This window comes from Aspergillus welwitschiae (assembly GCF_003344945.1).
Source record: "Aspergillus welwitschiae strain CBS 139.54b unplaced genomic scaffold BDQ94scaffold_4, whole genome shotgun sequence".
Lineage (NCBI taxonomy): Eukaryota > Fungi > Ascomycota > Eurotiomycetes > Eurotiales > Aspergillaceae > Aspergillus > Aspergillus welwitschiae.
In genome coordinates this window covers 200,278-226,981 of record NW_020798698.1, presented here as the reverse complement: position 1 = coordinate 226,981, position 26,704 = coordinate 200,278, and the positions used below count along the sequence as shown (strand labels likewise).

The window sequence follows — 26,704 nt, the reverse complement described above, 5'->3', positions numbered from 1 at the left end:
TTTTCATCTCAACTTGGGTGGACTATCTACGGTTATACATCCCCCATTTATGATCCGCAAATGGCTATCTCAGACCTACTGAATCGCCGTGTGCGAGCTGTCGCTCAGGACGACGAGGAGCTTTACTCTGACCAGTCTGGCTCGGATCAGGCGAGCGACGATCTCCGCTCTGACGAGTCAGGCTCAGAAAGTGGCAGTGATGGTTCCCTAGACGAAGACGACGACGACGATGTGGTTAGTTTCCCCTCGTTTGGATAGACATTGCAACATGCTGACTATCTCACAGTCTCAAGGCGACCCGGAAGATATGGATGATGACGACGATGACGACGACGAAGATGACGAAGACGACAATGATGATGCCCAGGACGACGTTCAAGCCTCACTAAGCAGTATCTCGTTCGGCGCATTGGCGAAAGCGCAAGCATCTATAGGACCCAAATCAAAGCGGTCGTCCAAGGCCTCCCGGACAGAAGACGAGCCTGCCGCTCCTTCCCCCTTAGACGACATTCGGGCGCGGATTCAAGAGGCACGCGAACAGAAACGCCAAGCGCTGGCGAAAAATAAGGATTCGGAAAAGCTCTCTCGTTCCTCCAAGCATGCGCCGGCCGTACAATCCTCCAAACATGCCGTCTCCCGCAAACGGACCATCATTGAGCCGCCAAGTGTACCCAAGTCGCGAGACCCCCGTTTTGACCCGACTGTCCTGAGCCAGGGTGGTCGCGGAAACCCTCAAGGAACGAGCAACGCTTACGCATTCTTGGACGAGTATCGCCGGGACGAACTGAAGCAGTTGAAGGAACAATACGCCAAGACGAAGAACCAAGAACAGAAAGAAGCTCTGAAGCGTACGATTCGGTCGACTCAAGACCGTCTTCGAGCGATGGAGAATAGGAAACGCGAGAAGGAGATCTTAGCGGAGCATAAGAAGAAGGAGAAACAGCTCATCCGCGAAGGAAAGAAGAGCAACCCGTACTTCTTGAAGAAGTCGGACCTGAAGAAGCAGGTGCTGCTCAAGAAGTACGAGAATATGAACTCCAAGGACCGCACCAAGGCACTCGAGAGGAAGCGCAAGAAGACTGCCGCCAAGGAAAGAAAGGAGATGCCCATGGAGCGGAGAGCCTTGGCTGGCGACGATGCGCCGAGTGGCGGTGGAGGTGGCGGCTGGAAACGCCGCAGAGTTGCATAGATGTTGGGACTTGCTGTCTGATTTCGGCGCCTGGCTCATGTTATTGTATATAGTTCGCAACTGCATAGGCATTTTTCTTCTACGAAATTCTCCAGAATATAATGTCCAAGCCGACAGGCCGGAAGAGGTTATATAGACACGGTATTACTTATCATTATCCAAAACCGACTTATTCCTTCCAGGCGTAGTTGCAGCTTAGCCAGAGTGAGAAAATGAAGAACATATTATCAATGCCAGATGGCGAACAACCAACATCCAATAACTATTGCTGTACCAAGATAATCAGACGCGTAAGCACAAACAAACAATCAAATGGTATCGCAACAAGCCATAAGTCAATGACGCAAGGATCACCGAAATCTGAGGTCCTCGAAACAATATAGACATGATTCTTCGAAGAACATGATCTTTAAACCCATAACAAACGCCTCATGTCCAGAATAAAGCAAGTTCCCCTCAAGTGGAACTTTGAAGGGGGGTAAAAAAAAAGAGCGATAAGAGAGAAGAGATTGAAAAATGATCGAACAGAAGCAAACACTGAAATCAATGGCAAACGATGAAGGCGTCTGGCCCAACATGGTATAAGATGCATAAAAGGTAAAAAGGGATGATGAGGATATTGAAGGGACGGGATCCACCCTTCCGTTCTTTTCAAAGAGCGACTGTTCATGCGGTTCATATAGGTAGTCGTGTAGTTTGGCATATGCATCATGTCTAGAATAATTACTATTCTTCAGATACACTCCCTCCACACGTAGAAACTGCTGTTTTTGTGGGCCTGCAGTTCAGCCGTGGGTGATTGCTACCAAGCAAGCACCTTCTGCTAGGTCGTGCCTATCCATAAACTCAAGTGCTGACCACTTCGAATAGTGCATGAGGGAAAGTTGACGGTATTTGGGAATGCATTCATAGAAACGGGCCAAATCAGGTCACGTAGGGAGACCCTAAGCAACTTGACCATGGATTAAGAATGGAATAGGTCCCAGGCACGTGCGCAGAGACTAAGGAATTCTTCCTTCTTTCTGCGCTGGGTTTCGGGGGAGTCTCTCCCAGCCCCAAATGGGCCATAAGTGGCACTTGCGCCAGAGGCCAAGGCTGGGTTAGGGCGATAATGTGGGTCGGGGCCGTGGCCCAAGGGCGGGCTGCCGTGCTCATGTTCGTACTCATTTCTCGAGCGGCGACGAGCAGTACCCTCGGACGGGTACAATGATGGTTGTGGGGGGTGCGCATTCGCCATGGCCGTAGCATCCGAGTGAGGCACTCCAGATTTTGGTGGTCCGTTAGCCACACGGGGAGATGGTGGAGTTGGGGGTTGGTGGCCGCCGTAATGTACAATGCGCGGCAGAAGCTCCTCGCGCCCACCTGACAGTTCCTGGACAGCTTCCTCGGCGGAACGATACTCCCTGGGGCGCTTGGGAGGTTGAGCGGCATCCCGGGAGATGCGAGGGGAGGGAATGGGGGGCAGATTGTTCGATTGAGGCGGGTTGGCAGCTGTCGCGCTGGGGTAATACATTCCCCGGTTTGCCTCGCGATCGCGGCCCAACGCCTCATTTCCAAAGACATCAGACAGCGGGGGCAAGCGGTTGGTTGTTTGTGTAGCAGGGAGATGGTGGATGTGAGATGTGGACCCCAGAGTCGGACTTTGGTTAACGACATGACGGGTCAAGGGCTGCGCTTCATTTCGGCCCGTGAAGGTCTGATTCAATGGCGCAGATTGGATGACACGTTCACTAGCAAATTGGGCTGCTGACGGGGGCACGATGGAGAGGCCAGGCGGGGGTCTTCTCTTCGATGCACCGACCCTGGGGAGGCCGAATGATTCAGACGGCTTTATTCCGTCGGGCCCGTCATCCTTGGCGGACTTCTGTAAACGCGATTCGATTATTGAGCGCTGCTGATCCCGAACCGATAAGCTCCGTTGCAGCTGCTCCCGCATCACAGGATCATGTGTTTGAAATCCTGGGGACAGGCAAGCGATCCCGACCTCTTGCATGTTGACGCCCTCTCTCGCAGTCATAGGGCCACCAGGAGGCCGAGCGGACAAGCCCCCAGAGTTCGGAAGGCTACTAGACAGATCTAATCTGCGAGGGCGAGGTCTTGTATGAGACTGCATTGCAGGGGAGGATGGGGGTTCCTTTTTCACGATGACTCGACTCGCAGTGGATCCGGCCTGTGATCTGCTGAAAGGTCAGCAATCTGCATGGGCGATTCAGCTAGCGACTGTTGGTCAGAATACTTACGAAGGTGAGGTCGGTTTCTTTCCTGCAGGAGAGCTTTTGGCCGAAGACGCATCCCGAGAGACACCGGATGGGCGCGGCGGCGTGGTACTCATCTGGTTACCCGAAGACGCAGGCGCCAGTGTTGGGCAATTTTTCGGACTGATATCGCGGGTCATACGCGGAGATGTGAGCGGAGCAGCCTGGGCAGGCGCAACCGCGGTCGACATAATGACAACGAAGGGTGACGAGTTCGACAGGACACAAAGGAGCGGGAAAACTCCTTGGCGAATGCACACAGCTGACCAGGGGAAACAGTCAAATCAAAGTGACGGTGCAGCAGTTGAACCGATATAGGCTGGCGACAGACAAAAGGTAAAAAGGAATTCCCCCTCGGGAGCTGTCTCACACAGCCACAGACTATATAGCGTGTTCCTGTACGGTACTAAGGACTGTGCCACCCAAGGTCTCACAGCCTGGAGCAGGTGGAGTATCAAGCTTTCTCTGACAAGCGCTGGAATTATAGGGTGGTAGGGCGAGATCGGACGAAAGCGCGCGCGGATTTGAGAGCTCGGTAGCGGAGGCGGCTAATAGTGATGGTCTTCGGGGGGGAGAGGGTCGAGGTTGAGCTCTGGAATGGGGGCGGAAGCAGCTTTCAAAAGACCGACGGATCCAGCCCGAACAATGAAAGGCACGGAGGACGGAGGGGAGAAGAGGGCGAGATCAACGTTGAATGTGGCACCCCAGGAAAAAGTCGTCAAGCAGGTGGTGGGAGGTGACAACGACGGGGAGTGGTCAGATACTTGAGGGAGGCGGTTAGCTAAGGCTGGCCGGCGGCAGTGTGACAACGGTTAGAGGTCGGTCAGGGCCGGGGGGTGTGAAGCGATAGTGGTGGAAAGCGGATCTCGACAGGTCTGGCCCCCATGCGAGGTGTAAATGGCCCGAGAAGGAGGGGGAGAGAAACAAAATTGGGATATCACGATGATGCTGATATAATAATGATAATCAAGGAAGAAATGAGGAGAAAGGAAGCTAACAAGAAACAGTAGAAGGAAGAAAGAGGTAGAGAGAGGGAAAGTAGAAAAAGCAAAAAAAATAAGAAACAGTGAAAAGACAAAGATGAGGAAGAGGGGAAGAGGAAGAAGGAAGAAAAAGGAAGGCTGAGAAGGACCAGGAACGGAGAGATGGAGAGAGGATGGAGAAGCAGCAGAAGCAGCAACAGCAGCAAAAAGGTGGACTAACTGACTAACTAACTAGTAAGGAAGGTATTAGTTGGGAGGGCGGTATGGGGCAAAGTTGTGTCTGGTATGGAAGCGGGATGGATGGATCGGGGAGGGCGAAGGAAATCCAACAGGTCGATTCAATCTCGATGAGACGGTGGCAGAAGAGGGTTGGCACTAGTTAGCCAGAACGATGAAAGGGCTATCAGTTGGACCGTGCTATTCAATCCGAACACGCGGCAGGGTTGGAGCGAGGAAATTATGATTGATAATAAGCGAAATAACAAAAGGAAAAAGAAATGAGAAACACGGAAAAATAAAGAAGAAGAGAAAGAAACCTAAAACCAAGGACGGAGAACAGGCGAGAGACGAGCAGGAGAAATAATCATCATCAAACGGGGGAGTGGGAATTAATTGGGCTGCAATGGAGGCGACCAAGACCTTGAATGAATGGATGTGGGGAAGAGACGAGACTCTTGACTTACTTTACTAGAAAAATAATAATAAAATGTAAAACAGAAAAAGAAAAAAGGAAAAAAAAATATATGGGAAAGTATTAATTAAATCAAGAAAGAAAATAATGGATACGATATCAAGAACCAGAAGAGATCCTGGTCGCTAGGAGCATTAGGGACATTAGTTCGAAACCACTGGAGAAAGAAAAGAGCAGAATACTAATGAGGAAATACCTTGTCTTGTTAAACGACTGTCATGCCCATGGAATAATACTACTAATCTACCTGAGAAAGGAAGGTGAACACCTAATCTCTCCTAATGCGAATGTAAGATCACAATAGAATAAATAAATAAATAAAAATAATAAGAAGAAGAAGAAGAATGAAGAATTACTTGTGTACAAGAGAGAAAAATAGAAAACCAGACTGGGATCCATCCCAATAATCTCCTGAAAATGCTCAGACCAAGTGGAGCAGGATTCCCACTTGATTGGCACCAGCTGAGACATGGTTTGTTTCCGCCCAGGGCTTGTCCGCCGATGATGTGACACTTTTGTGACAATTGGCGGTTGCTGCTGATCGCCTCGGATTCACATCGGTTGGACTGTAGTACCACACCTCTTTTTTCTTTCCTACGTACTTGCTCTCTTGTCATCGGGCTGGCATGATAAGATGACACCTGGAATTATTTTATCTCTCACTTTTATGAGAAGAGAAACTAAGACTTCTCATCTAAATTGTTCTCAACTTCAAAACCTGGGCCTACTCTTCCTTAACTCTTCTATTCTTTGCCTTTGATCCATTTAGGCGATATACTATCATGTGTGTGTTGAGAATAGAGGGAGGGGAGGGGGAGAAAGAAGATTACTTTGAAGAGTCCAGACACACACCAGACACACACCAGACAAAGGTACAACAACTTACCAGTTAGTCGTCTCTTGGCCCGACCATCGTGTTCCATCCAACTGAAGGTAAGGTAGGGGGCTCTTCCCTGCGACCCATCCGGGATCCGGCCTATGGAGATCCAGGAACTGCCGCTGGCCTGTGAGACAGCTGGAACATTTGGAGATTCCCGAGCCAGTCACCTGCTGGGAATTTGGCCCTCGTTTTAAAAGTGTGGCAGAAATTTGACAAGAAACTATGTAGTGGTTCTTGGTTCATCTTCATCGTTACCTTCTTTCTCTCCTGCTGTTATTTTCTTGCTTGAGTGATAAAGATGTGGATATGACAGCCTTGTTCTGTAAGTAGTGGAGGGGTAAGTTAAGAGTACCACTTACTAGTTGGTTGACACACACAGCCATCCAGCCATCCCGTGCCAACAAACTATCGTCGGCGTCCGACGCCGGGTGGATAAAATTGGGGGGAAGGGAAAAAAGAGAGGTTCCTCCCCCTGGTGGCGACGCACCTGCGACACCAGCGTCCCTCACCATCCCCGAATCCACCGGCGCCAAACTGGTGGAAACAATAGTCCCTGCCCCGATCCATGAATCCACCTTTCTGTCAGACATAATACTCATCCTGTTAACTCACTAACCACAGTCTCGCTTCTCGTTTCCACTCTCCGACTTGCCCACCCCCTCCTCTTCTTAGTCTAGCCTGCAGTCAGCAACAGCCTCTCTTTGGGGGGCTTTACAAATTAATCCGAAAAGTTGACATCTCACATTTCCCCACGTTCCTCTTTCTCTCTAAATGCTCACCATGGATGGAAGTAAATGGATTTCTTGGTAGGGCTCCCCTTGCTAACCTTGGTAATGATGATAAGCAAAAAGAAGAAACAAGGTAGGCAACCAGGACTCTTCCACGATGCATCGATCGATCATCCCGCGGCACAGTCCGACGACGACGACGATCGGCCCTCGTTCTTCTCGTGGGTGTCGCGTTGTGACATGCCCGAGACAAGCCAACAGTCGCATGAATGGATGAATATCCTGGTCAAAAAGGCTCCATACCGGGAAGACCAACTGTTCGGGTAGGAGAACAAAACAAAAAAAGGGATAATAATGAGAATTATTATTATTATCATTATCATCATCTTACTATAACAACGGCAGCAGCAACAGCAACAGCAACAGCAACAACAATAACACATTACACATTGCATGATAATCAGATCGTCAAGTCTGACTACATTATCAACGACACTCATTTCTGCCCCCAACAAAAGTAACTTTCTACAATATGAGTAAGACTAAAATGATCCGACACGGGCTTCTATCGCAGCCTCTTCCATCAGGACTGGGATTTCCGTCATACTCCGCGCCCAGCCGGGTCATCCACCGGAAATCAGTTGACTTTCCTTGGTCGCTACTCCCAGATTAGTAGGAGTAACAGCACCCAACTGTAGATACATACTAAGAAGCGTAATAAGGTATGTATGTATGTAGGGTGTAGAAGAGGTGAGAAGGTGAAGATACCTACCTTGCTCACCGGCACACATCCGCCTCGAAGGTAAAATTCTAGACATGATCGTCCGGCACTGCTTACCTTGCGACATCCCAGGGGCCCGAGCGACCGAACTACTGTAAGGCAGATTTTTTCCCATGCCTCCTTCCATTCAACTTTCATGGTCAATTTCGCAGGCTCATTTCAAGCACATGAACCTGCGAACTATTGGGAACAATGAAGATCGACTTTCCACAACACAGCCCGCTGCCCGCCCCCTTCGATCACGGCCTGGGGCGGAAATGAGAATCCCTCTCTTTCAGACGATTAGCTCGCTTCCTGCGACAACACCATTGTCTCAATCAGATTTGCAGTGCAGGACGGACAGACAGGGCCGCGGAGTAATTCTGGACAATTAACTGACTAACTTAGTTTACTAGTAAGTTAGTCAGTTAACCTTACCTTGATAGCCGAGAGATGCCGTACCGGTGTAACAGTAGCAGCAACAGTAGCAGCAACTGTTGGGGATGGTTTTAATCCCAGCCCTCGTGCAACCAAAACCCAAGCCCCCGGCCTTTTTGCTCGAGTCAGACGGCAGCTTGACTCAAACAAGGCCTCAATGCAAAACATGGGACCTGTCAAACTTTTCCCTGCTGAGTCAAACTCAATTAACATGCTGTCTTCAAAACAGAACTACTAACTATTCAAGTCAATCAATCTATCAATCAATCACCAGTAGTAGAAACAGCCACACCCATTCTTCTCGGTAGTGATCTAGCCAAATCCGTATACACCGTCCTTCTTAATATCAGTTCCCAATACATTCACAAGATTTAAAACTAACGCGCGAAACCACTTCCCGACAGCCTGGTGGGTAGGAAAAAGAGTTCTGTTAGTCCTCATGAAGGTTTAGTAGAAGTCAAAGCACGCAGAGGGCTCCATCTTGCGTCTACTGTAGTTGTGGCATATTATCATTTCAATCCCTGCTACAGTCGCAGTGCTGATACTTTGCAGGTACTCTTCTACTCCGATCCAATGCGTGGCCTGCTTACACGGCTGGGTGGGATGTGGATCTGACAAATTTCATTGCAGCAGCCAAATGAAGGTATTTGTCGACTTTCGATAGTTAGTATCCATCTTCGACAGCCTGATCCAAGGTACCGATGATGGGAGGTGCTATTATGGATTACTTCCTGAATACTTACAGACCTTCCTATTTAAGGCTCGAAATCATCTGCGGATAAGCCCGTATGTGAGAGCCAATCACCAGGGACGATCTCTTCTCCCCTCATTTCCCGCTCCACGAGGCAAGTCATTTTAATATTAAACGGGACCGCCTCATTAACCCGGGGATCACGACTAGTGAGATCCGGCTTAGTAGGGGACTAGGAGACTACGGAGTGGACTACTAGATATTAGATCGCCGGGGAACAGTATGAACTTGGACAATCGAATATCTATCCAACCATCGGGCTGGCAAGCAATGTCTATACTATCCAGATGAAAGTAAATGTTTGTGCAATGTGTGAGAAAAAAAAAAAATACAGTCTGCACCCTCGCATATCTTCTCTTATTTTTACTTTAACTCGTTAGCCTACTTTGTATAAGTTAACCTCGGCCTGGCGGGCCCACGTGTGCTCCTTGCAAATAAGATTAAGGAACGGCCTTGCCATCCAGTCTGATGAACCGCTAGTTTATGGGTCCGGCCTTGCCGTCTCCAGTAATTATTGACCTGCTGAGTGGTACCATGGATTGTCACATCACAAGGGTCTACCTAACTAACTTAACATGTCAAGCTGCTGAGATTTTTCCAGGAGGTCGGTGTAAATGTTCGAATCGATTGATCGTGTGTGGCTTGCTCGGCAAGCTGGGATCCCGAGTTCGTGGATATTCATCTATCCATCTATCATGTACACGGTGTGGATACGTATGTGTTTTATCCCACCGGAAGAGTACGAGATAGATTATCGGGTGTTGTCTCGAAACGAGAACCACCATTATCTTCCGTAAATACACACGGGGTTCCTTCTACTCTGCCCTGCATATGCCAAATAAGCGTTTATTGAACGCCCCCATGTGCAAGGAAGGGCTTGTTCGAGAGTTAACCGACCCGATAGGATACTCCATATTCAATATACACAGTACACACTCGCCTATAAATGTCTCAAACGATGGGGTAGAACAGTCCTACTATTGGCAAAGCAGCAAGTCACTCGGCAAATGAGAACAGGAATTCTCCTCATCAATGTCAGATCAATTCTTCCGTACGCGCCATCCATTTCGTCACCCCATCTATCACGACATCATCCACTACATACGACCGTCTCCGAGTCCGAATCCGAGCATACTAGTTACTACTTACTGCAAAGTAATCTACTCACATACACCCGAAGCTCCATATCTGCAGTAGCGAGCCTAGCTATCTACAACGCCAAGAAAATAGTTTGATATCAACTATGATTACTCTGCCGTATCTGACCGGCGCATCATCACAGTGTGTGTCATAAATACTGTCGGTGCTGGCTGATTGATTGAATGCCAGACGGCAATAATAACGCCCCGTGTTAAGCCTTCTTGAAGCCCGGGTCTAGTCTCAACGGCGCTGCCTCTGCACGGCCCTGTTGCTAATATTGGTTCTTCCATGTGGAAAAAAGAGTGGGCGTGCACTTCAAGCCCCTCCCCCCAAAGGCAAGCGATATAGCATCTGGTCGATCGCAATAAGTTGTTGTCAATAATAGTAGCAAATAACTAGTAGGTAGTTATCAGTGTGTACTTAGAATGCAGCTTGGTCCCGGTCGCGTGGTATAGCAGTTACTATTGCCTACGGAGGATCAACCAGGATTAACTGATCGCTCCTATGTGCTAACGAAATGAGCTATTGATTGGAGAATCTTAAGAACAATTACACCGTACCTTCAATAGTACTGCTACTTTAGTAGTTGAGTTTCTGTAGGTGACAGCGTTGCACTAAAATATCCCTGGTGCGGACATTAATTGCTCCCCATGGCATACATATTTATAGAACTGAATGATTGCCTGTTGAACCCAGCTCACCGGAGCATTTTATTTCCTCCGTCTAGTCAACACAAGCAAAGTCATTTGTCAATAATATTCATCTAATATTACTACTAAATCTAGCGACATAAGACTCATCTCCAGTAAGGATTAGCCAGATAGTGGCCTACTCGGTCGATTACCTGCAGTGTCCATCCATCCATCCGGAGAAAACCACAGTAGCACCGTAATGTAGATACCATATGCAAGCAAAATCCAATTCTGCAAAGAACAGGACACAAGCTCCCCAAGCCCGACGGAGAGAAGGGGGAAATAAAATTAAGCCACAGTTGCACAAGGGTATGCATAGTGGTAGATCATACCGTGTGCCCGATGTTTGACAATCCGGATGCTATATTTAATGTAAATCGCTGAAGTAACCTGACTTGACTAGTAGCTACTACTTCGTATTCAGTGTCGCACACGGCCGAGAAGAGCGTTCGCTGTACGGCATATATGTACGTATCCTGCCGTTGGATATAAGTCATGCAGAGTGCTTAAATGGGATATGTGCTGTGCGTCAGTTTTGGCTACAGCTGAGCTTGCAGCTCTTGCAAGAGGCAGGTCTTTATCCGTAGATAGTTAGCAACTCGCAATTATGTAGAATTAATAAGATCCAAACCAAAGGCAAACATACATCGCAGAGCAGCACAGCAAATAGTACTAGACTGAGCACACTACAGCCGAAAAAAGCAGGCGGTAAGGATGTGCCCTCCTCCTCCGAAGGCGGTGAGATATCGATAAACCGTTTTTCGCTTTTTTCTCCTCATGAGCATTAAGCATCTGGTTGTTTGCGAAACTTGACGTATACGAACCATTTGATTTTCTATTCGCATCTAGCTGGGAATATACTATCCTTTGGAATCTGTTCCATCAAGATATCCCGCACCCGCGACTCGCGTGTCCCGCCACTAAGTACATCTCTCCTCCGCTCCCCCCTCCTAAGAATAACCACCACCACCACCACTCACCCCCTCAGTATACACCTCGAACGAACGACAATATACCAGACAATGCGCTAACCGTAATGCCCAGGAACCGATACCTAATCTCTGCATACAATCCGATCAAAATGCCTGCCTCCGTCCACTCCGAAGAACAAGACCAGTCCATGCTGGACGCCTCCGCGCCTCAAGAGCAAGAGCAGACCGATGTCCTAGAGCTGGACGAGAAGCGCATTGTTGTTGTACGTATACACTACATACACTGTGTGGACATGATTCACTTCGGGCGTATGCTAATACCTGCTGGATGGGATAGTTGCCCGGCTCGTCCGACACCGCAGCTTCGTTTCAATTCGAGGGAGAGGGTCACACTCTGGGTAATGCGCTGCGGTATGCGATTATGAAGAAGTGCGTACACATTACTCTACTTTATTACAAACCTCTCACTTCTCTGTTATGTTGGATCTTGCTAACGAGTTTTCCTTGGGTTCAGCCCCGAAGTCGAATTCTGCGGTTACACCATCCCCCATCCTTCCGAGACGAAGATGAACCTTCGTATTCAGACTTATGGTTTGTTCTCCCCCCTCCTACCTTCTTTTCCGTCAGAATAAAGATCACCAGTATTAACGAATGAACAAACAGAAACTACCACCGCCGTCGAAGCCCTCGAGAAAGGTCTCGACACTCTAATGGACCTCTGTGATGTCGTGACGGACAAGTTCACGACTGCCCGTGATGACTTTAATGCTGCGCAGGCGGATCGCATGGAGGCTTAGGCATATATATACATATTATAGACTTTTGGGTGGTTTTTGGCTTTTGATCTGTGTGTGTCATGTTTTGCTGTTTGATGGGATATGATGGCGTTGTGTGTGTATAGAAAAGTTATACCTTTTCCTTCTTCTTCTTTTCTTCTTTTCTTACTCTCTTGGGGTGGTTAGATGTAATGGGGTTTGATGTGGGTGTATTGGTTGGTTGATTGGTTGGCTGGAGATGCAGTGGTACTTAGTATTGATGGGGAGGGAGTGAGGGATACCATAGGTAGCATCTATTACTATATGCTCATAGATATCTGGGTTGGTCATGTGAATAGGGCTCTTTGTGATAGTCTAACCAAGAGGTAGTAGTAAGAAACACCGTCCTCACGCCGAATCGCAAGTCATACGAATACAGTCTACATGCTTACTATGCAAGCACCCTTGAAGTAATTCAACAACCAAAACATCATGTAGTCAGACAATATTTACATAACACTCACACACTCTATCAGCGTTCGCAGCCGTCAGAGAACTTTCAATGCTAAGGATACCGGGAAATATAAAAAGAGGTGGTAAGAGATGATGGTGATAATAATTTCACAATTTCAATTGCGGCCTTCCAAGAAGCCCGAGATGAAGTTGGGAGGTAGCCGAGCACCGGGGTCCTCCTCTGGACGGAAGTACTTCATCACATGCGACAGCTGCTTCCAGTAGTTGAGGGTTTCCTGGTGATGTTGGTCAGGACACATTATCCATGCCATATGAGACTCAATTGGTTGGGCTGGGCGGCATCAATGGTAGCAATTGTGTATCGCTACACTGCCCACTTTTCATAAACTCACCTGGAACTCAGCGTGGCTCTGGTACAACAGCACATCAACAACGTTCAGCTGGTTGACGTAGCGGTGCTTCTCGAATTCCTGGCGGATCTTCGTACGGATAGCGGAGACGGGGAGGTTCAGAGAGTACATAGTCTGAATCTCGGGGGACTATATCATCTCAATTGGAGGGACCATGTTAGTCTGAATGTTTCTCGTAGAATGCTAGATATCGAAAGTTGGGTTCTGGTCCGTCGCAGGTTCTGTCTGGTAGACGCGAAAGGGTCGACGACCACGCCGGGAACGCCAGGCCCCAGCAAGCCATTGATGAACGGGCATTGGGTGATGATGCATAGGTAAATCATCGAGTATAAGGATCACTGACCGCTCTAAGCCATTCTCTGTAGGACTTGAGGACACGGTGCTTCGCATCACCCCAGTTGGCAGCTACACAGGGCGAGAAAGGTCAGCTCGGGATTCCGGCCATTGACGTCGCGGCAATTTCTAAAGGTCGGACTTGGTCGGGACAACCGAGTCCTGGGAGGAAGGGAAAACGTACAGGAGCGCGTGCGCTGGGCAAGGAAGGTCGGGTTGATGGTCATCTTGAATAGTGGCCCGGTGGTGAGGCTCGACAATGGCACACTTGAGATGAGAGGGGAGAGAAAGACCGCGGTGGGGGAGGAGAGCGAATGGGGAAAAGGAAGGGAAGTCGATGGTCCAACCTTAAGGTGACGATGCGAGGAGATCGAAGTGGTGGAGGTCCTGCGTCCCGGTCTGCGGCTCACCGCCTGCCTGTTTCAAAAAATTTCTCTTTCGGAGGCGTGATCTTGGAGGGTCCGGGGCTTCATCGTTCAATTCTTTTCTTCGCCTTGGATTCGGTTTATTTACATTCTTTTGGGTATATCTGAGGTCCGTGGTTTTCGTGCTATTCGGGCGACTGTACATTTGTGGCTGGTTTCTCCGCTTTCCCACCATCCCAGGCGACAATCCAGATTTTCGTCTCCCTCTTTCGATACCCTCCATATCGTCAACCCCGACACGCAGAGTTGAACCGAAGCAATGGCGCCGACTAAGGGCTCCGGCAGTGGCAAGGCCTCGAACAAGGGCGACGCAAAGAAGAGCAAGCCTCTCTCGTCCGCATCGAAAGTGAACAAGAAAACCGCCAAGCGCCCGCCGCCCAAGGAAGTCAAGTCGAAGGCGCGCACAGAGTCTAGCCTGCTGAAGAAGACGAAGAAGAGAGAATATACGGAGGAGGAACTGGGACTGCCCAAGCTGAATGCGATCACCCCCGTCGGTGTGGTAAAGCCCAAGGGCAAGAAGAAGGGCAAGACTTTCGTTGACGATGCGGTACGTGTTCCATCTACTTTTTAGGCCGTTCTATGGATGTCGCATTGGCTAACGATGTTGCAATAGGAGGGAATGATGACTATCCTCGCTATGGTAAATGCGGAGAAGGAAGGACAGATCGAATCCAAGATGATGAAGGCTCGCCAGTTGGAGGAGATCCGTGAGGCTAAGAGAAAGGAGGCAGAGGCTAGACAGGCGCAGAAGAAGTCTAAGCTGGTGCGTATATATGCTCATTATTTCCTATTTGTCCCGTTGAAGGACTATATTTTGAGGGTTGCTAACTGGTTTGGCCCGAACAGGAGGATGCAAAGCAGTCCATCCGCCAAAAACGCAAGCACAAGGGAGGCTCCAGCGAAACAAAGGATGAGGCGCCAACCAAGGAGTCGTCTTCGAAGTCAAAAGGAAAGAAGAAGAGCGTTGCATTTGCTTGAAGTTCTATGTACAAAAGTAATTCTGTCTATACCGGGTCTATGTAGTTAGATGGGTCTCTGGCGTTATACTGGTCTATGTCTTCCGAAACAACGGCGTGCATGACACATGATGAGCATCTCTCCAATTGAAGCACTGATCCCATCAATGGGAGCAGTTCAGTTATGCAAAAGTGTTGACTATGGCCTGATTTGCAGGTCGAGCTTGCGTTGCGCAGGAATAAATTTCGGCTTCGGTGCCGTATCTGCGTCCTTTTCGGGACCCGTATGGTGGGCAAGATGACCGGGGATCTTCTCAGGATCCTCAACCTTGAATGGTACGCTAAGATCGACCTCCTTCGCCATGAGGTTTAGGAAATTCGCCACCTGAAACAGTTAGATGTAGATAGACAAGTGGTGAGTAGCTTTCACATACCGGCTTCACAAACCATCTACCACCTCCAAGCTCAAACCAGCCAAGATGCCCACCCCAAGAGGTAGTCATCATCACGCCGTACGGGGTTTGTGTCATCTCCTGGAATGGCAGTGCAGCGGCACAGGCAATCTGCTGCCGGTTAGTGTATATAACTCGACTGCTAAAACCTGCACTTACCGGATCGTCTTCGGCTTGTATAACGAAGAATGGAATTCGAATACCAAGCATAGCATCGGTGGAGGAAGCATCGCGATAGTATGCTCCTTCAGTGGGATAGCCCCACGAGGCACATTGTAAAGCCCTATTTGTGGCTAATGTTAAAAATGTGCAGTTGTAGAAAAGCTGGCAGTCATGTCTTACCGGTCGAATTCATGCAAGTAAGTGATGTTCCTCACCTCATCAACGTCGATTCGCGGGTTCTTGGAGACCTGTTCCACATGTCTGATGGTCTCGAGTCAGATGTGGCAATGCCAATGTCAGAAATAGTTCACTTACCGTTCGAACAGGTCCTTCATGCTCGTGCCCATTACTTTACTGTAGACTTCGCGACCGATCAAGGTGTTCTGTAGGTTTAGAGAGCCAATTTCAAGGTTCCAAGGGCTAGCACAGAGCACTGCAGCTTTCAACTCGCAGGCATCGCCCTCCTCGCCCAAGTACTACGATCACGTCAGTCAATCTTGGTTGCTTGTGCCTAACATAGACTTACATTAGCCAGAATGTTCGCGCCGAGCGAGAAACCAATTCCAAACAAGGGACGATTCGGAAAAGTCTTCCGTAGCCATTTGACAGCCTGACGAATGTCCCAGGTAGCACGAGCATTGTAAAGCACACCGGTGGTAATCTTGGTTTGCGAGCAGCCTCTGGAGTTGACGACACAAGCTTCCCATGTCTGATCCTTGATAAGAGGCGCAATCACATGGCGCAGATAAAGTTCATGTGATCCACCGCTTAGGCCATGGAGAACCACGAGCATCGGCTTGTTATCGTCCGAGGGAAGCGCAGCAAATTCATCCTCTGAGAAGAATGACGTCCGCTCCGGTAGCCCCGATGGCTGAGTATATTTTCTCTCGCTATCAGTCGCATGAGCGTCGCTAGGCGGCTCATATGGATCTACCACAAAGTCCATCGCAAAGTGCCCAGACAACATCGGATTCTCAGCCTCGAACATCCAGCGCTTGTAGTGCACCGGGACATTATCAAATTTCACGCTTGTCCAGGCAGTCTGTAGATGGCCGTTGAAAAGGAAGGGGTTCAGCTGGCACGTCTTCGGGGTGGCAGTGCGACAGAGGTCTGCCAGAGTCACTTGCGTCTGGGATCTTGACTTTTCCGCCTTTGTGGTCAGTAGAAGATTATTATCTTTCGCATGATAGTATGCGATCCGGCCATTAGGGCGGATCCATGAGAGCAGGCCCATTCCCAGCAGGCCCGCCACAAGAAGCGGTATGGAGAATGTGCTTAGTAGGCTGATGGGGGTGTCAACAAATGACATGGAGGATCGGATCTGGTTGTAATGCAACGCCAAAAGAAGAGTCTATAGAACAAGCACTAGCACGCTATAATCACCTGCAGCTCTAAAAAGGGGAAACGGGAACCACTGCGACTCCGAACAGTGAAAGAATTGGGATGGAAAAAGACCCATCGATCTTAATTGCCTCGGCTTCATTGCCTCATCCAGTAAGGCTCATCTGATGTGCTTATCAGACAGGGCCTTATCGTTATCGCGCCGATCAGTCAGCAGTACCCGATGACTCAGCTATGGATCATGAGGCCCCTCCAAAAGACACCCTCCAGATCGACGTCACTTGATGTTGCATCTTTCATCCCATCTTGTCTTGCGGTCCCAGAAAATGGTGTCGCAACAGACTGCTGCATTTTTAGAAGCATGAACATTCTTCCAAGGGTGGGTTGCGGGTCGCTGCAAGATCGATGCGGTAAACACAGGCCCGGATGCGGAAGCTCAGTGTAGGCCTTAATCCGATAGCATCATAGACTTCCTTAGCCGTCCCCCAGTCGGGCGAAACCCTTTCTATGAACTGATACGATAGCAGTCTAGATCCGTAGACTGTTTGGATGCAGTCGCCAATAAGGAGCTTGATCAAACAATCGCCCTTCTGCTCTTTGGTCCAACGGAAGACCCATCTTGTTGTATGTAATCCTGACGGTCTCTACTACGCTGTGACCCCGGCGCGTGCTCCGTTTGCGTGCGAATCTACAACCTTTGCGAAGGTTACTTTTTGAAGGTCAAAAGGCCCTCTGTCCCGTCTTCCTCTTGACAACTCGTTTGTCATGTGGCTTGCTTTCAGTTATATTTCCCAGGACACCATGATGCCCCAAATCCAGCAGAAAACGGGCTGGTACTCTTTCTTCTTCTGAGTCCTTGTTACATTTTGACTATAGATCACAGCACATATACCTCGATTTCCCTGTTACTTACATACAGACGATACAGTCTGCCACAAATCGACGAAATGAGGTCAGATCTGCCGGTTGATATGGGATCTAGTTTCCGCCGTGCTGGGGAACGATTGAGGTCCATCGCAAAGATGAATCGCTGGGCGAAAACCCAGTATGAAGGGAAAGTCGGCGATACAGACACTATCACCAACTGCTATCTCCTTGCGCTACCGACCGAGCTGCTCCTAGAAATTATTTCTCACCTGTCGGTGCTGCCCGAAGCATGTCTGGCGCTGACCTGTAAACGCCTCTACTCGATATGCGGTGCTACCCTGGGTGCCAAACCCCTCCATTTCAGTCGAGACTTCGCACCGCTTTTCCACCACTATCGCAATGGACACAATTTCGTCACCCCACGCTGGCAATTCATAAACTTGCTGGAAGATAACAGGTGGCGGGCATGTTCTCGATGCTTGAAGCTCCACCCGAGGAGCTTCTTTCCCGCAAGAGAGCTGAAACGAAAGTCCGAGGATAGGTCATGCAACCTAGGGAGTTCGGCAGGCATAGTAGACCTATGTCCTTGCAAGAAACTGACTTTCCAGGATAAGATGGAACTTGTTGAACTTTTGAGAGTACGAAGGAGAACGATAACGGACCTGGCGGTCCAATTTGGATCCGGGATGAAACAGCAGCGTTTCTGCTGGCATAGTTGCACTGAGGACTACGGATCAACACAGCTGGATATTGAGATCTATCCTGAGCTGGACGACGAAGACCAGTTGAAGATCAAGACAGAGTACCGCTTGCGCACGGGTTCCGGCCAGCTCGGCAAGGAAGAGCACATGACGCCGCGCTTTGGTTGTGCTCACCGGTCGGTTGACTTATGGCTTTCGAGTGTATGCCAGACCACTCTCTGTCGCCTTTATGACAACCACTGCGCATCCTGCAAGCGAATATCCGTATGTAATACGTGCAATGCCTCACTCAGGTGTCCTCGCAAACAACCATGTCGAGTCGACGAGGAAACGGGACAAGCAACATACCACTTTTATACTGAACGGTGCCTTGGTGGACCGGGGCCTGTCCCAGATCAGACATGGGCCACGCAACGAATCCATCCTGCGGAGAATTTAATCGATGTCGCGAATTGCAGTGAGCTATGCCCGTGGACGATCCGAGAACATCCACCTCTGGAAGAAGCACCGTCTTTGGATATGAATATCCTCAACCCCGCTATACAGGATCAGTCGATGAATCAGCTGTATACCTCGATCAGTATGATTTAGGGTTGATTGGTGTGGTCACGAATCTCATGTGTGTGATGTATTCTAGACTTCTAGATGATGCGGGTTGTTCCGTCGAAGAACAGGGAGCTTCTCCCTACATTCCCTTATTGTCATGCAGCAAGGATAGCAAGTCCATGGTTCGTAGAACTCACCTGATCGCGCCTCACCTGACCGCCCGGGGGTTTCTCCGACCCGACGCGGAAACGGAAAAGGCGGCGCGATCCAGAAGAACAAGAAAGAGAGAGTCATTCCATAAAAATAGAAGCATCCTCGTCGTCTCGCTATATATACTTCCCGGGAATAGCAGAGTGCAGTGGATTGATGAGCATTGTCTGCGTCCTGGGGCGATGAGCTACCCACCACCCCATAACGGCCCATATCCTTCGCAGTACATGCAGCAACCCCCCAATCTGCCGCATCACCAGCAGACCATCCACCCGCAGCAGCTACTGTACAACAGCAATGTCAATACGAGCGCTTCGCCATATCAATATGGGAAGCCGGTGGTCTATCCCCAGGTCATGATCCCGGCGTATCCTGCTTACGCGCAGACGTATAACCCGCAGCCGCCGCAACAACAGCAACCTCCACCACCACCGCCTCAACAGCCTCCACCCCAGCAGCAGCCGCAACAGCAATATGTGAATCCGTCGGATCTATTCAACCCACCACCGCTTGCTTCTACCTCGCCTCCTCAGTTCACCAATAGTCCGTCCCAATATGCTGCACAACCAGCGGTGTCTGTTGCAGGCAACAGCCGCTCCCCAGTCCTCCCTACTTCTACCCCCGCCCGATCCACGTACTATTCCGCCCTGAGTCCAAATCAAGCGAATCAAACTCCTAACAATTACCCTCAACCTACATCTACTACGCCTTCAGTCCAAGTGCCACCTCCCGCTGCTGCGGCTGTGGCTGCGACTGCGTCTCCTGCCCCTGCTCCTGCTGCCAAACCAGTTGCTGCCAACCCTGTCCCCGTTAAGCCAGCCGCCGCCAAACCTGTCGCTCAGACTCCTCCAGCACCGTCCCCTAAGCCTGTCCAGGTGTTAATCCCAGCTCCTACCCCAGAAGTGCAGCAGAAAGTTCAGCGCCCACCCTCCAAGAAGCAAGCGCAGCGACAAACTGGCCAAAAACCGACCCAAAAATCAGCAGGCACGCCGATCGACTATCAAGTATTGCTGTTGGCCATGGCTGATGAGTATCTGAATGCTGCTCACAGTCATGGCACGTTGGTAGCCCTGTTAAGGCGGGAGATGGAGATGGACGAGTATTACAAATTAGTTGCTACAGGTCTTGGTTGCTTGGAAGCCGTTCTCAAGGTACGCGGGGACTTTTGATTAACCCTTGACTTCTGTAACCATACTTATGTTGTGGTGATGCTTATTAATGTGGCGCAGAACTGGCGACTTCAGCCCCGTGTTGAAGCTCTAGTCCGATTACGTTATGCCCGTATATTGTTTGAGGAAACAGACAACGACCTTGAAGCGGAGACAGCATTGAGCAAGGGTGTAAGTTAACTCCTGCCCTGCATCTTCTCGCTGTTGCTAACCTTCCTTTATAGATTGACCTTTGCGAAAGGGTGAGCCTATATCATCTTCTCCATTCGCGGAGCCATTGCGATTATGAGGTACTGATTAATGTAGAATCGGATGCTTGATTTGAAATATAGCATGCAACATCTGTTGGCGCGAATGCTGTATAAGACGAATCCAAAGGCCTCACTGAAAGCTGTTGATGGGATGATACAAGATGTCGAAGCGTATGTACCGGTATCGCCAATTCTCTCGTCATCTGCTGAACCTGTTAGGTATCGCCACTCCGCCTGGGAATACGCTTTTCGTTTTCTTCGGGTGTCCCTTTCACTTTCCTCGTCGGCGCATCAAGATTCGGTGTCGGCACTACAGCACCTTCACAAGATTGCCACCATGGCTAGCCGCAATGGTGATAGGGCTGTCTCAGCCATGTCTGCGATAATCGAAGCTCTCGCGCACCTCCAGCAAGGATCCGGGTTTGACTCCGTCGAGCAAGCCCAGCGTGCGGTAGCCGTAGCGCGGAGTCACCAACTCAACGATGAGCTCCGACATATCCCACAGCTAACGACTTTAGTCCAAATTGTCGATATTTGCTGCAGTCTACTCGAATACGACATCAATCAATCATCGCAAAAGCTGAAGGTGCTGCAAGATCTGATGGACGAACGCTTGAATGACTCGAATTGGCGCAGCGATGGATCATTCTCAATCCCATTGAATGGCAAGTCGGCCGGTCCGTCTTCCATCGACACCGGGGACATCCTCCAGGTCCAGAGCGGCACGCTGCTGTTAAGCTTCAATTGGCTACCCCAGCACGACCTTTATGCGCTCTGCTACTTCCTTAGTTCGATCACACTGAGCTGCAAAAACTCATATGATGGACGCAAGGCAGAGAAGTTCTTGCAGGAGGGCACTCGTATGTTGAAGGGTTAGTGCACCTGGATTCGGCGAAGATCATCTCGAATCCTTCCAAATGTGTTACTGACGGTATTGTCATAGGAAGTTTCAAGGCGCCACAAGAGATCACAGAATCGGTGGTCAGTGCGAATAGACGCGTTCAGTGGCGCAGGCTTCTCTATTGCAACCTGCTCGTCCAGCAGGTTTTTCTTGCATGCGGTCGCACAGATTGGGAGCTTGCCAACAAGACATTGAAGGAACTTCGAGAAGAAGGCCAGGAACTTGGCGACCAGCTCCCAGATACCGTCGAGTGCCTAATGGAGTATGCCACCGGTGCTATTGCACAAGCAACAGGCGACCTCACCGCAGCTCTGAACGCCTTCCAATCTCCTCTTCTCTCATTATCCACTAACTTCAGCAAGACGGCGCGCAATGAGCCACGCCGCGACATCGCCATTCTCGCTGCTTTAAACACCGTCCTCATCCTCCGTGATCCCACCCACCCCTCTCACTCCCACCTACCCACCATATTATCGACCGTGGAATCCTTTTGCACCGGCAGTCCCAACAAGTATATCCAAGCAGCATACTACCTGGTCTGCGCAACCGTGCAGACCGAGTCCACGATTCAAACCAAGCAATACCTGCAACAAGCCCTCCAATCCGCCACAGCAATCAGCAACAGCCAAATCACCTGCATGACCCTAACCTTCATGAGCTGGAAATACTTCCGTGGCGTCGTCGGCGAACAAGCCGAGAAAAGTGCCCGAGCGGGCCGCGCCATGGCTAAGAAAGCCAACGACCGGCTCTGGGTCAGCGTGACCGACGAAATGCTAGCCGAAACGCTAGAACGTCAAGGAAAGAATGAGGAGGCCAAAGGTGTACGGGAAGAAGGTCATCGCGTGATGATGGGATTGCCGTCTGCTTTGAAGAGACCTGTATAGATACGGGCTCTTGTTCTCTTTCTTCTTCCTTTCTACCACTTACTGCTGGTAGTGGCGGTTTCCTGCTTTGCTATTTAGCCCTCTTTTTGTAATTTCTACCTACCTACCTCTTCTACATTCCCAGCCCCCTTTTCTTCTCTTTCCACTTTTCCCTTTCCTTTTCGTGCTTTCTATATCTATGTAGTGGTGTTTACGGCTGAAGTTCAGTTCATGATACCATGTTGGGCTGTTCTATCCATGTGTCTATCTGCTCTATCTGTCTGGGCTGTGAGGTTATTGCTATTTATGAGGGGAGTACGGCGTCATGGTGACATTGATAAAAGGGAGTGCGCGTGTGAATTGTTCTATTTATGGGAATAAATAGTGATACAATAAGATCCCGGTTTCAGGTGACTTTGATTCTTTTGATTCTTGATCAATAACATCAGACATCCAAGTGCATCCATGAAGGACTTGGCATACACAGGATGATCGATTCGATTCAACCATATATGAAATGGAATAGATAGTACACCTCTCATGTTCGTTTCAACGGACATAAGTAGGTTGTGTATTGTACACGCACGTGACACAGCCGGTAGTCAACGGCATTAGAGTCAACAATCAATCAAACAAGAGGTAGGTAGGTAGATAAAATGAGATCAAAATCGGTGAGAAGTTTGTAACAGCATCAAAAACAAAGAAAGACCCCGCGGTTCGCCTCAAGACCCCGTAACCTTCCCATACGCCTGCAACCCTATACAACACCAACTGGCAGCAAAAAATGATGATGAACGCCCACTGCTTGATTATAACAAAGTCGGAAAGGAGAGAAGTAAGATAGAGTGATGAGATCAGAGAGGTGGTAGGGTAGAGTAGGTAGATTGTGAAAGTAGAGAAACTCGCTTTTGTTTTGGGCGTTTTGTCTCGATTTCTTTCTTTTCTTGACTTCTTCTCCTTTCGATCAATTGCAAGGGTAACGGAAGACTTTTAGCCCAGACCACCCCAGACACCACGAATGCGTCGAGCAAGTTGGATATCTTTCTGCATGATGGTCACGCGCTTGGCGTGAATAGCACAGAGGTTGGTGTCCTCGAAGAGATGTACAAGGAAAGCTTCGGCTGCTTCTTGGAGCGCTTGGATCGCATGCGACTGCCACCGCAGCTCGGCGCCAACTTCTGAAGGGAGGAGGTCAAGAGCGACCTCGCGGACCAGCCGAGCAAAAGGAAGCTTTTGGATAAGCAGATCATAAGAGCGCTGGTACTTGCGGATCTCTTTGAGAGCCACGGTTCCAGGCTTGTAGCGGCGTACACGTCCTTGTGGTGTGGGATCACCAGCTGCGGAGATGTCAATTTTCATTCTTCAGGAGAGAGAGAATATTGGATTGAAGGTGGGGGTACGCACGCTGAACGTCGGACTCTCTGGGTGCCTTTCCAGCAGGCCTTTTCCCTCCCCTAGCCGGTCCAGTGGATTTGCGCACTTTCTTAGCTGCCGGCGACGTCGTTGCAGCTGCTTTCGAGGAGCTTGCGGCGGCACGGTCGCCAGCTGTTGATTGTCGCGGCGCCGCCACAATGCTCTTGCGACCGCGACCGCCTGTCTTGGGAGGCATATTGACTTGTTTAGCGCTTGGGCGAGCAATTGGCCGGTTGGGGTGTTCAAGGCGAGAGGGGCGAAAGAGGGGTAGCTTTGTAGAGCTCCTTCGCGCCGGGCGAGTCAATGACGCTTTAAGGTTAAATGGTGTTGAGGTGGTGCGCCAACTCGTCGTCCTCCGGCGGCCTGAGGCTTTGAATGAATTGAGCTCTGGGCGCGATCGACTGGCACAGTCGAGAAATAAGCTGCAAGGCGAAAACCGCGGAGGAGCGTTTGTCAGGGATGAGATTGCATGCGAGAGAGGGACCCATCCGGGAGGCCGAACGGACTATGAAGTGATGGAATCCCCAGCCATCCGAATTCCTGTCCGGACGCGTGCGAGGCGCGTCTTTGCGGCGTCGAAGCGCGCGGGAGCGACACGTGACATATGCGCCGGGGAGTGACAGGTGACACCTGAGGCCAAAAGGCCAGCTGGAGCTCGGCGATTACGGCGGAACTAAACTGGCAGTTATTTAGTGGTGATTCGGCATCATCCCCTTATCGATCATACTCGCCCGTCTTCTCTCGAGTCCTTAAACGCCAAAAGACGACTGTCTGCATCCTCTCTATTTCGCTTATCGCTTCGTCGCATCGTACCCGCCACCCGAGCAACCTCCCCCCTAAGTTAATCCCAACGTTCGCAACTCTACTACCCATCAATTATGGCCGCCATCTGGGGTAACGGCGGGCAGGCTGGCCAGTTCCCGCTGGAGCAATGGTTCTATGAAATGCCCCCTGTAACTCGATGGTGGACAGCAGCCACCGTTGCCACTTCAGTCTTGGTTCAATGTCACGTCCTCACCCCATTCCAGCTGTTTTATAGCTTCCGCGCAGTTTATGTTAAGTCTCAGGTACGTCGCAGCTAGTACTTCCGTCCACTGTATAGAGTAGACGAATCACGCGGCTAACCATCGCATAGTATTGGCGTCTGTTCACAACCTTCCTATACTTCGGACCACTCAATCTCGACTTACTATTTCATGTGTTCTTCTTGCAGCGATACTCGCGCCTCTTGGAGGAATCATCGGGGCGATCGCCGGCCCACTTCTCGTGGCTTCTGTTCTACGCCATGGCCTCTCTCCTCGTCCTCTCGCCATTTCTCTCCCTTCCATTCCTGGGCACGGCTCTCTCTTCCAGTCTGGTCTACATCTGGAGTCGTCGCAACCCGGAAACTCGCCTCAGCTTCCTAGGAATGCTGGTCTTCACCGCCCCCTATCTCCCCTGGGTTCTGATGGCATTCAGCCTGGTCGTCCATGGCATCGTGCCCAAGGATGAAATCTGCGGCGTTGTCGTCGGCCACGTCTGGTACTTCTTCAACGATGTTTACCCTTCGCTTCACGGTGGTCACCGTCCTTTCGATCCTCCTATGTGGTGGGTGCGTCTGTTTGAGTCAGGGCCCGGGGAACGAGGCACCGACGCTGCCAACGTCAACGGGGAATTCGCCGCTGCTGCTGCACCCGAAGTTCGGTGAGCTATTTGTGCACCCCACTGGGGCATTTACTGCATGGCGATGCAAAGAATCGTCCGCGTAATCGCTCTGGAAACGTCAGCATATACGTGTGTACTGCCAACTACTCGCGCCGACACGCGCGAAGCATGAGAAGTTAATACTGTCAGGATATAAGCAAGGATCACGGCGGCAGACTTGATAGGATTTCTTATCGTGTGGCTTGTTTGGTCCAGGGAGAGTCATTTGATCTGGCCCCACGCCGCCGTGGCTGATTGCGCTCTGGCCTCCTATCAGAAATGCCGCAAGGATAAGACCGTCAGAGTCCCCGAGTATCAATATCCGAGAGGCAGAGCAATCAACTTATTTCGCCAACCAGTGGAAGGAGTTGGGATCACTTGTGGGGAAGATGTGCAAGAAAGGAAGAGAGGAGTATCATCAAGGCCATAGCGGGCGCTCTGTCTGCGGGAGTTAGTAACAGGCGTGTCTGTAAGAGAGACAGACTATCATGGCGATCAATCAGCTAGTAGTTCAATGAATATACCCAAGTCATGTTTTTAGCTGATAATTTACATTGTGCGAGAGGGGAGAAGGGGGCCGTGAACGCATGGACGCATGAGGCTGCTCTCCCATATGCAGTAGGAATATCGTAGCATCCCAATTACCTGAACGGGCGGCCCACGTGTCGATCCAGGGTGCAAGCTCGAAGTTTGGGGTAAATTCTCCGCAATGTCTATCCCAATGTCGCTTTCTACTTTCTTCTTTCCCACTTTTAATCAATGCCATACAGACTTGTATCCAGGATCTGTGTACGCTGGTGAACCCCCCCTAGTTCAGTATCGTATGGTTTGATCCAATCGATCGATCTGGACTTCCTCTCTTTCCCCGCGTTACATAGCACCACCGGTATAGTTACCAAGTAGGACAACCATGACAATACTTCTCTGCCTGGGCGTTGATCAACCAGACAGAGAACAGACGCTTTGGCCGATCAAAGACAAGATAGTCTTAATTCTCTCACCATGAAGACGAGCTATCTACACATTGGTATCTTCTTGTGCGGGATTAAAGCATGCTCTGACCTCATCCGACTTACAGATCATCGGGTGAGAGTGGGGGGTGATTGACATGAACAAATCAACACGGGGCAGGGGTCCATGATGGTGCATATTCCCCTACACAGAACACTTGGTTTATATACCTGTTTTTATTGGATGAGAAGGCCGAAACGGTTAGCAAGATAGACAGATGGATAGGTAGTAGGTCATTATTACTAAATTTGGATGCGTTAGACGTTAGTAGACGAGGGCTGAGTGAGAGATTAGGCCCCTCGTCTGCGTGTAATCAGATTAGTGAGATGGAATGGATGATTT

The 26,704-nt window shown here is 49.9% G+C and overlaps 10 protein-coding genes across 10 annotated transcripts; 5 read left to right on the top strand and 5 right to left on the bottom strand.

Moving 5' to 3' along the window:
- Window positions 1-26: 26 nt before the first annotated feature.
- Window positions 27-1,295, top strand: rrp36 (putative pre-rRNA processing protein). The gene is made up of 2 exons (XM_026776778.1): window positions 27-234; window positions 287-1,295. The coding sequence occupies exons 1-2, from the start codon at window positions 61-63 to the stop codon at window positions 1,187-1,189; spliced, it is 1,077 nt and encodes a 358-aa protein (XP_026630370.1). The 5' UTR covers window positions 27-60; the 3' UTR covers window positions 1,190-1,295.
- A 712-nt stretch (window positions 1,296-2,007) lies between these two features.
- Window positions 2,008-3,928, bottom strand: BDQ94DRAFT_182707 (uncharacterized protein). Its single transcript, XM_026774222.1, has 2 exons — window positions 3,430-3,928; window positions 2,008-3,366 (listed from the first exon to the last, which is right to left on the bottom strand). The coding sequence occupies exons 1-2, from the start codon at window positions 3,633-3,635 to the stop codon at window positions 2,154-2,156; spliced, it is 1,419 nt and encodes a 472-aa protein (XP_026630369.1). The 5' UTR covers window positions 3,636-3,928; the 3' UTR covers window positions 2,008-2,153.
- A 2,490-nt stretch (window positions 3,929-6,418) lies between these two features.
- On the bottom strand, window positions 6,419-7,174 carry BDQ94DRAFT_136235 (uncharacterized protein). The gene is made up of 2 exons (XM_026764825.1): window positions 6,742-7,174; window positions 6,419-6,671 (listed from the first exon to the last, which is right to left on the bottom strand). The coding sequence occupies exon 1, from the start codon at window positions 7,167-7,169 to the stop codon at window positions 6,897-6,899; it is 273 nt and encodes a 90-aa protein (XP_026630368.1). The 5' UTR covers window positions 7,170-7,174; the 3' UTR covers window positions 6,419-6,671; window positions 6,742-6,896.
- Window positions 7,175-11,497: 4,323 nt separating this feature from the next.
- BDQ94DRAFT_136231 (DNA-directed RNA polymerase core subunit RPC19) lies at window positions 11,498-12,541 on the top strand. The gene is made up of 4 exons (XM_026764824.1): window positions 11,498-11,702; window positions 11,777-11,868; window positions 11,954-12,030; window positions 12,103-12,541. The coding sequence occupies exons 1-4, from the start codon at window positions 11,544-11,546 to the stop codon at window positions 12,234-12,236; spliced, it is 462 nt and encodes a 153-aa protein (XP_026630367.1). The 5' UTR covers window positions 11,498-11,543; the 3' UTR covers window positions 12,237-12,541.
- A 60-nt stretch (window positions 12,542-12,601) lies between these two features.
- Window positions 12,602-13,746, bottom strand: BDQ94DRAFT_136229 (putative NADH-ubiquinone oxidoreductase B14 subunit). Its single transcript, XM_026764823.1, has 4 exons — window positions 13,596-13,746; window positions 13,422-13,483; window positions 13,061-13,207; window positions 12,602-12,943 (listed from the first exon to the last, which is right to left on the bottom strand). The coding sequence occupies exons 1-4, from the start codon at window positions 13,636-13,638 to the stop codon at window positions 12,824-12,826; spliced, it is 372 nt and encodes a 123-aa protein (XP_026630366.1). The 5' UTR covers window positions 13,639-13,746; the 3' UTR covers window positions 12,602-12,823.
- Window positions 13,747-14,095: 349 nt separating this feature from the next.
- loc1 lies at window positions 14,096-14,814 on the top strand (the record flags this gene model as incomplete). The annotated part of the gene is made up of 3 exons (XM_026770575.1): window positions 14,096-14,383; window positions 14,450-14,599; window positions 14,683-14,814. 3 exons carry the CDS (start codon window positions 14,096-14,098, stop codon window positions 14,812-14,814), a joined length of 570 nt encoding a protein of 189 aa, XP_026630365.1.
- Window positions 14,815-14,991: 177 nt separating this feature from the next.
- Window positions 14,992-16,715, bottom strand: BDQ94DRAFT_166552 (putative hydrolase, alpha/beta fold family; the record flags this gene model as incomplete). Its single annotated transcript, XM_026770574.1, has 6 exons — window positions 14,992-15,177; window positions 15,227-15,355; window positions 15,404-15,527; window positions 15,587-15,667; window positions 15,722-15,882; window positions 15,933-16,715. The coding sequence occupies 6 exons, from the start codon at window positions 16,713-16,715 to the stop codon at window positions 14,992-14,994; spliced, it is 1,464 nt and encodes a 487-aa protein (XP_026630364.1).
- Window positions 16,716-17,694: 979 nt separating this feature from the next.
- BDQ94DRAFT_156964 (uncharacterized protein) lies at window positions 17,695-22,276 on the top strand (the record flags this gene model as incomplete). Its single annotated transcript, XM_026768685.1, has 8 exons — window positions 17,695-18,881; window positions 18,953-19,036; window positions 19,211-20,222; window positions 20,301-20,411; window positions 20,465-20,482; window positions 20,547-20,662; window positions 20,711-21,351; window positions 21,435-22,276. The coding sequence occupies 8 exons, from the start codon at window positions 17,695-17,697 to the stop codon at window positions 22,274-22,276; spliced, it is 4,011 nt and encodes a 1,336-aa protein (XP_026630363.1).
- Window positions 22,277-22,653: 377 nt separating this feature from the next.
- BDQ94DRAFT_136220 (histone H3 family protein) lies at window positions 22,654-24,165 on the bottom strand. Its single transcript, XM_026764822.1, has 2 exons — window positions 23,660-24,165; window positions 22,654-23,592 (listed from the first exon to the last, which is right to left on the bottom strand). Exons 1-2 carry the CDS (start codon window positions 23,862-23,864, stop codon window positions 23,246-23,248), a joined length of 552 nt encoding a protein of 183 aa, XP_026630362.1. The 5' UTR covers window positions 23,865-24,165; the 3' UTR covers window positions 22,654-23,245.
- A 185-nt stretch (window positions 24,166-24,350) lies between these two features.
- Window positions 24,351-25,991, top strand: derA (putative ER-associated proteolytic system protein Der1). Its single transcript, XM_026764821.1, has 2 exons — window positions 24,351-24,735; window positions 24,804-25,991. The coding sequence occupies exons 1-2, from the start codon at window positions 24,547-24,549 to the stop codon at window positions 25,353-25,355; spliced, it is 741 nt and encodes a 246-aa protein (XP_026630361.1). The 5' UTR covers window positions 24,351-24,546; the 3' UTR covers window positions 25,356-25,991.
- The last annotated feature ends 713 nt before the right edge of the window (window positions 25,992-26,704 follow it).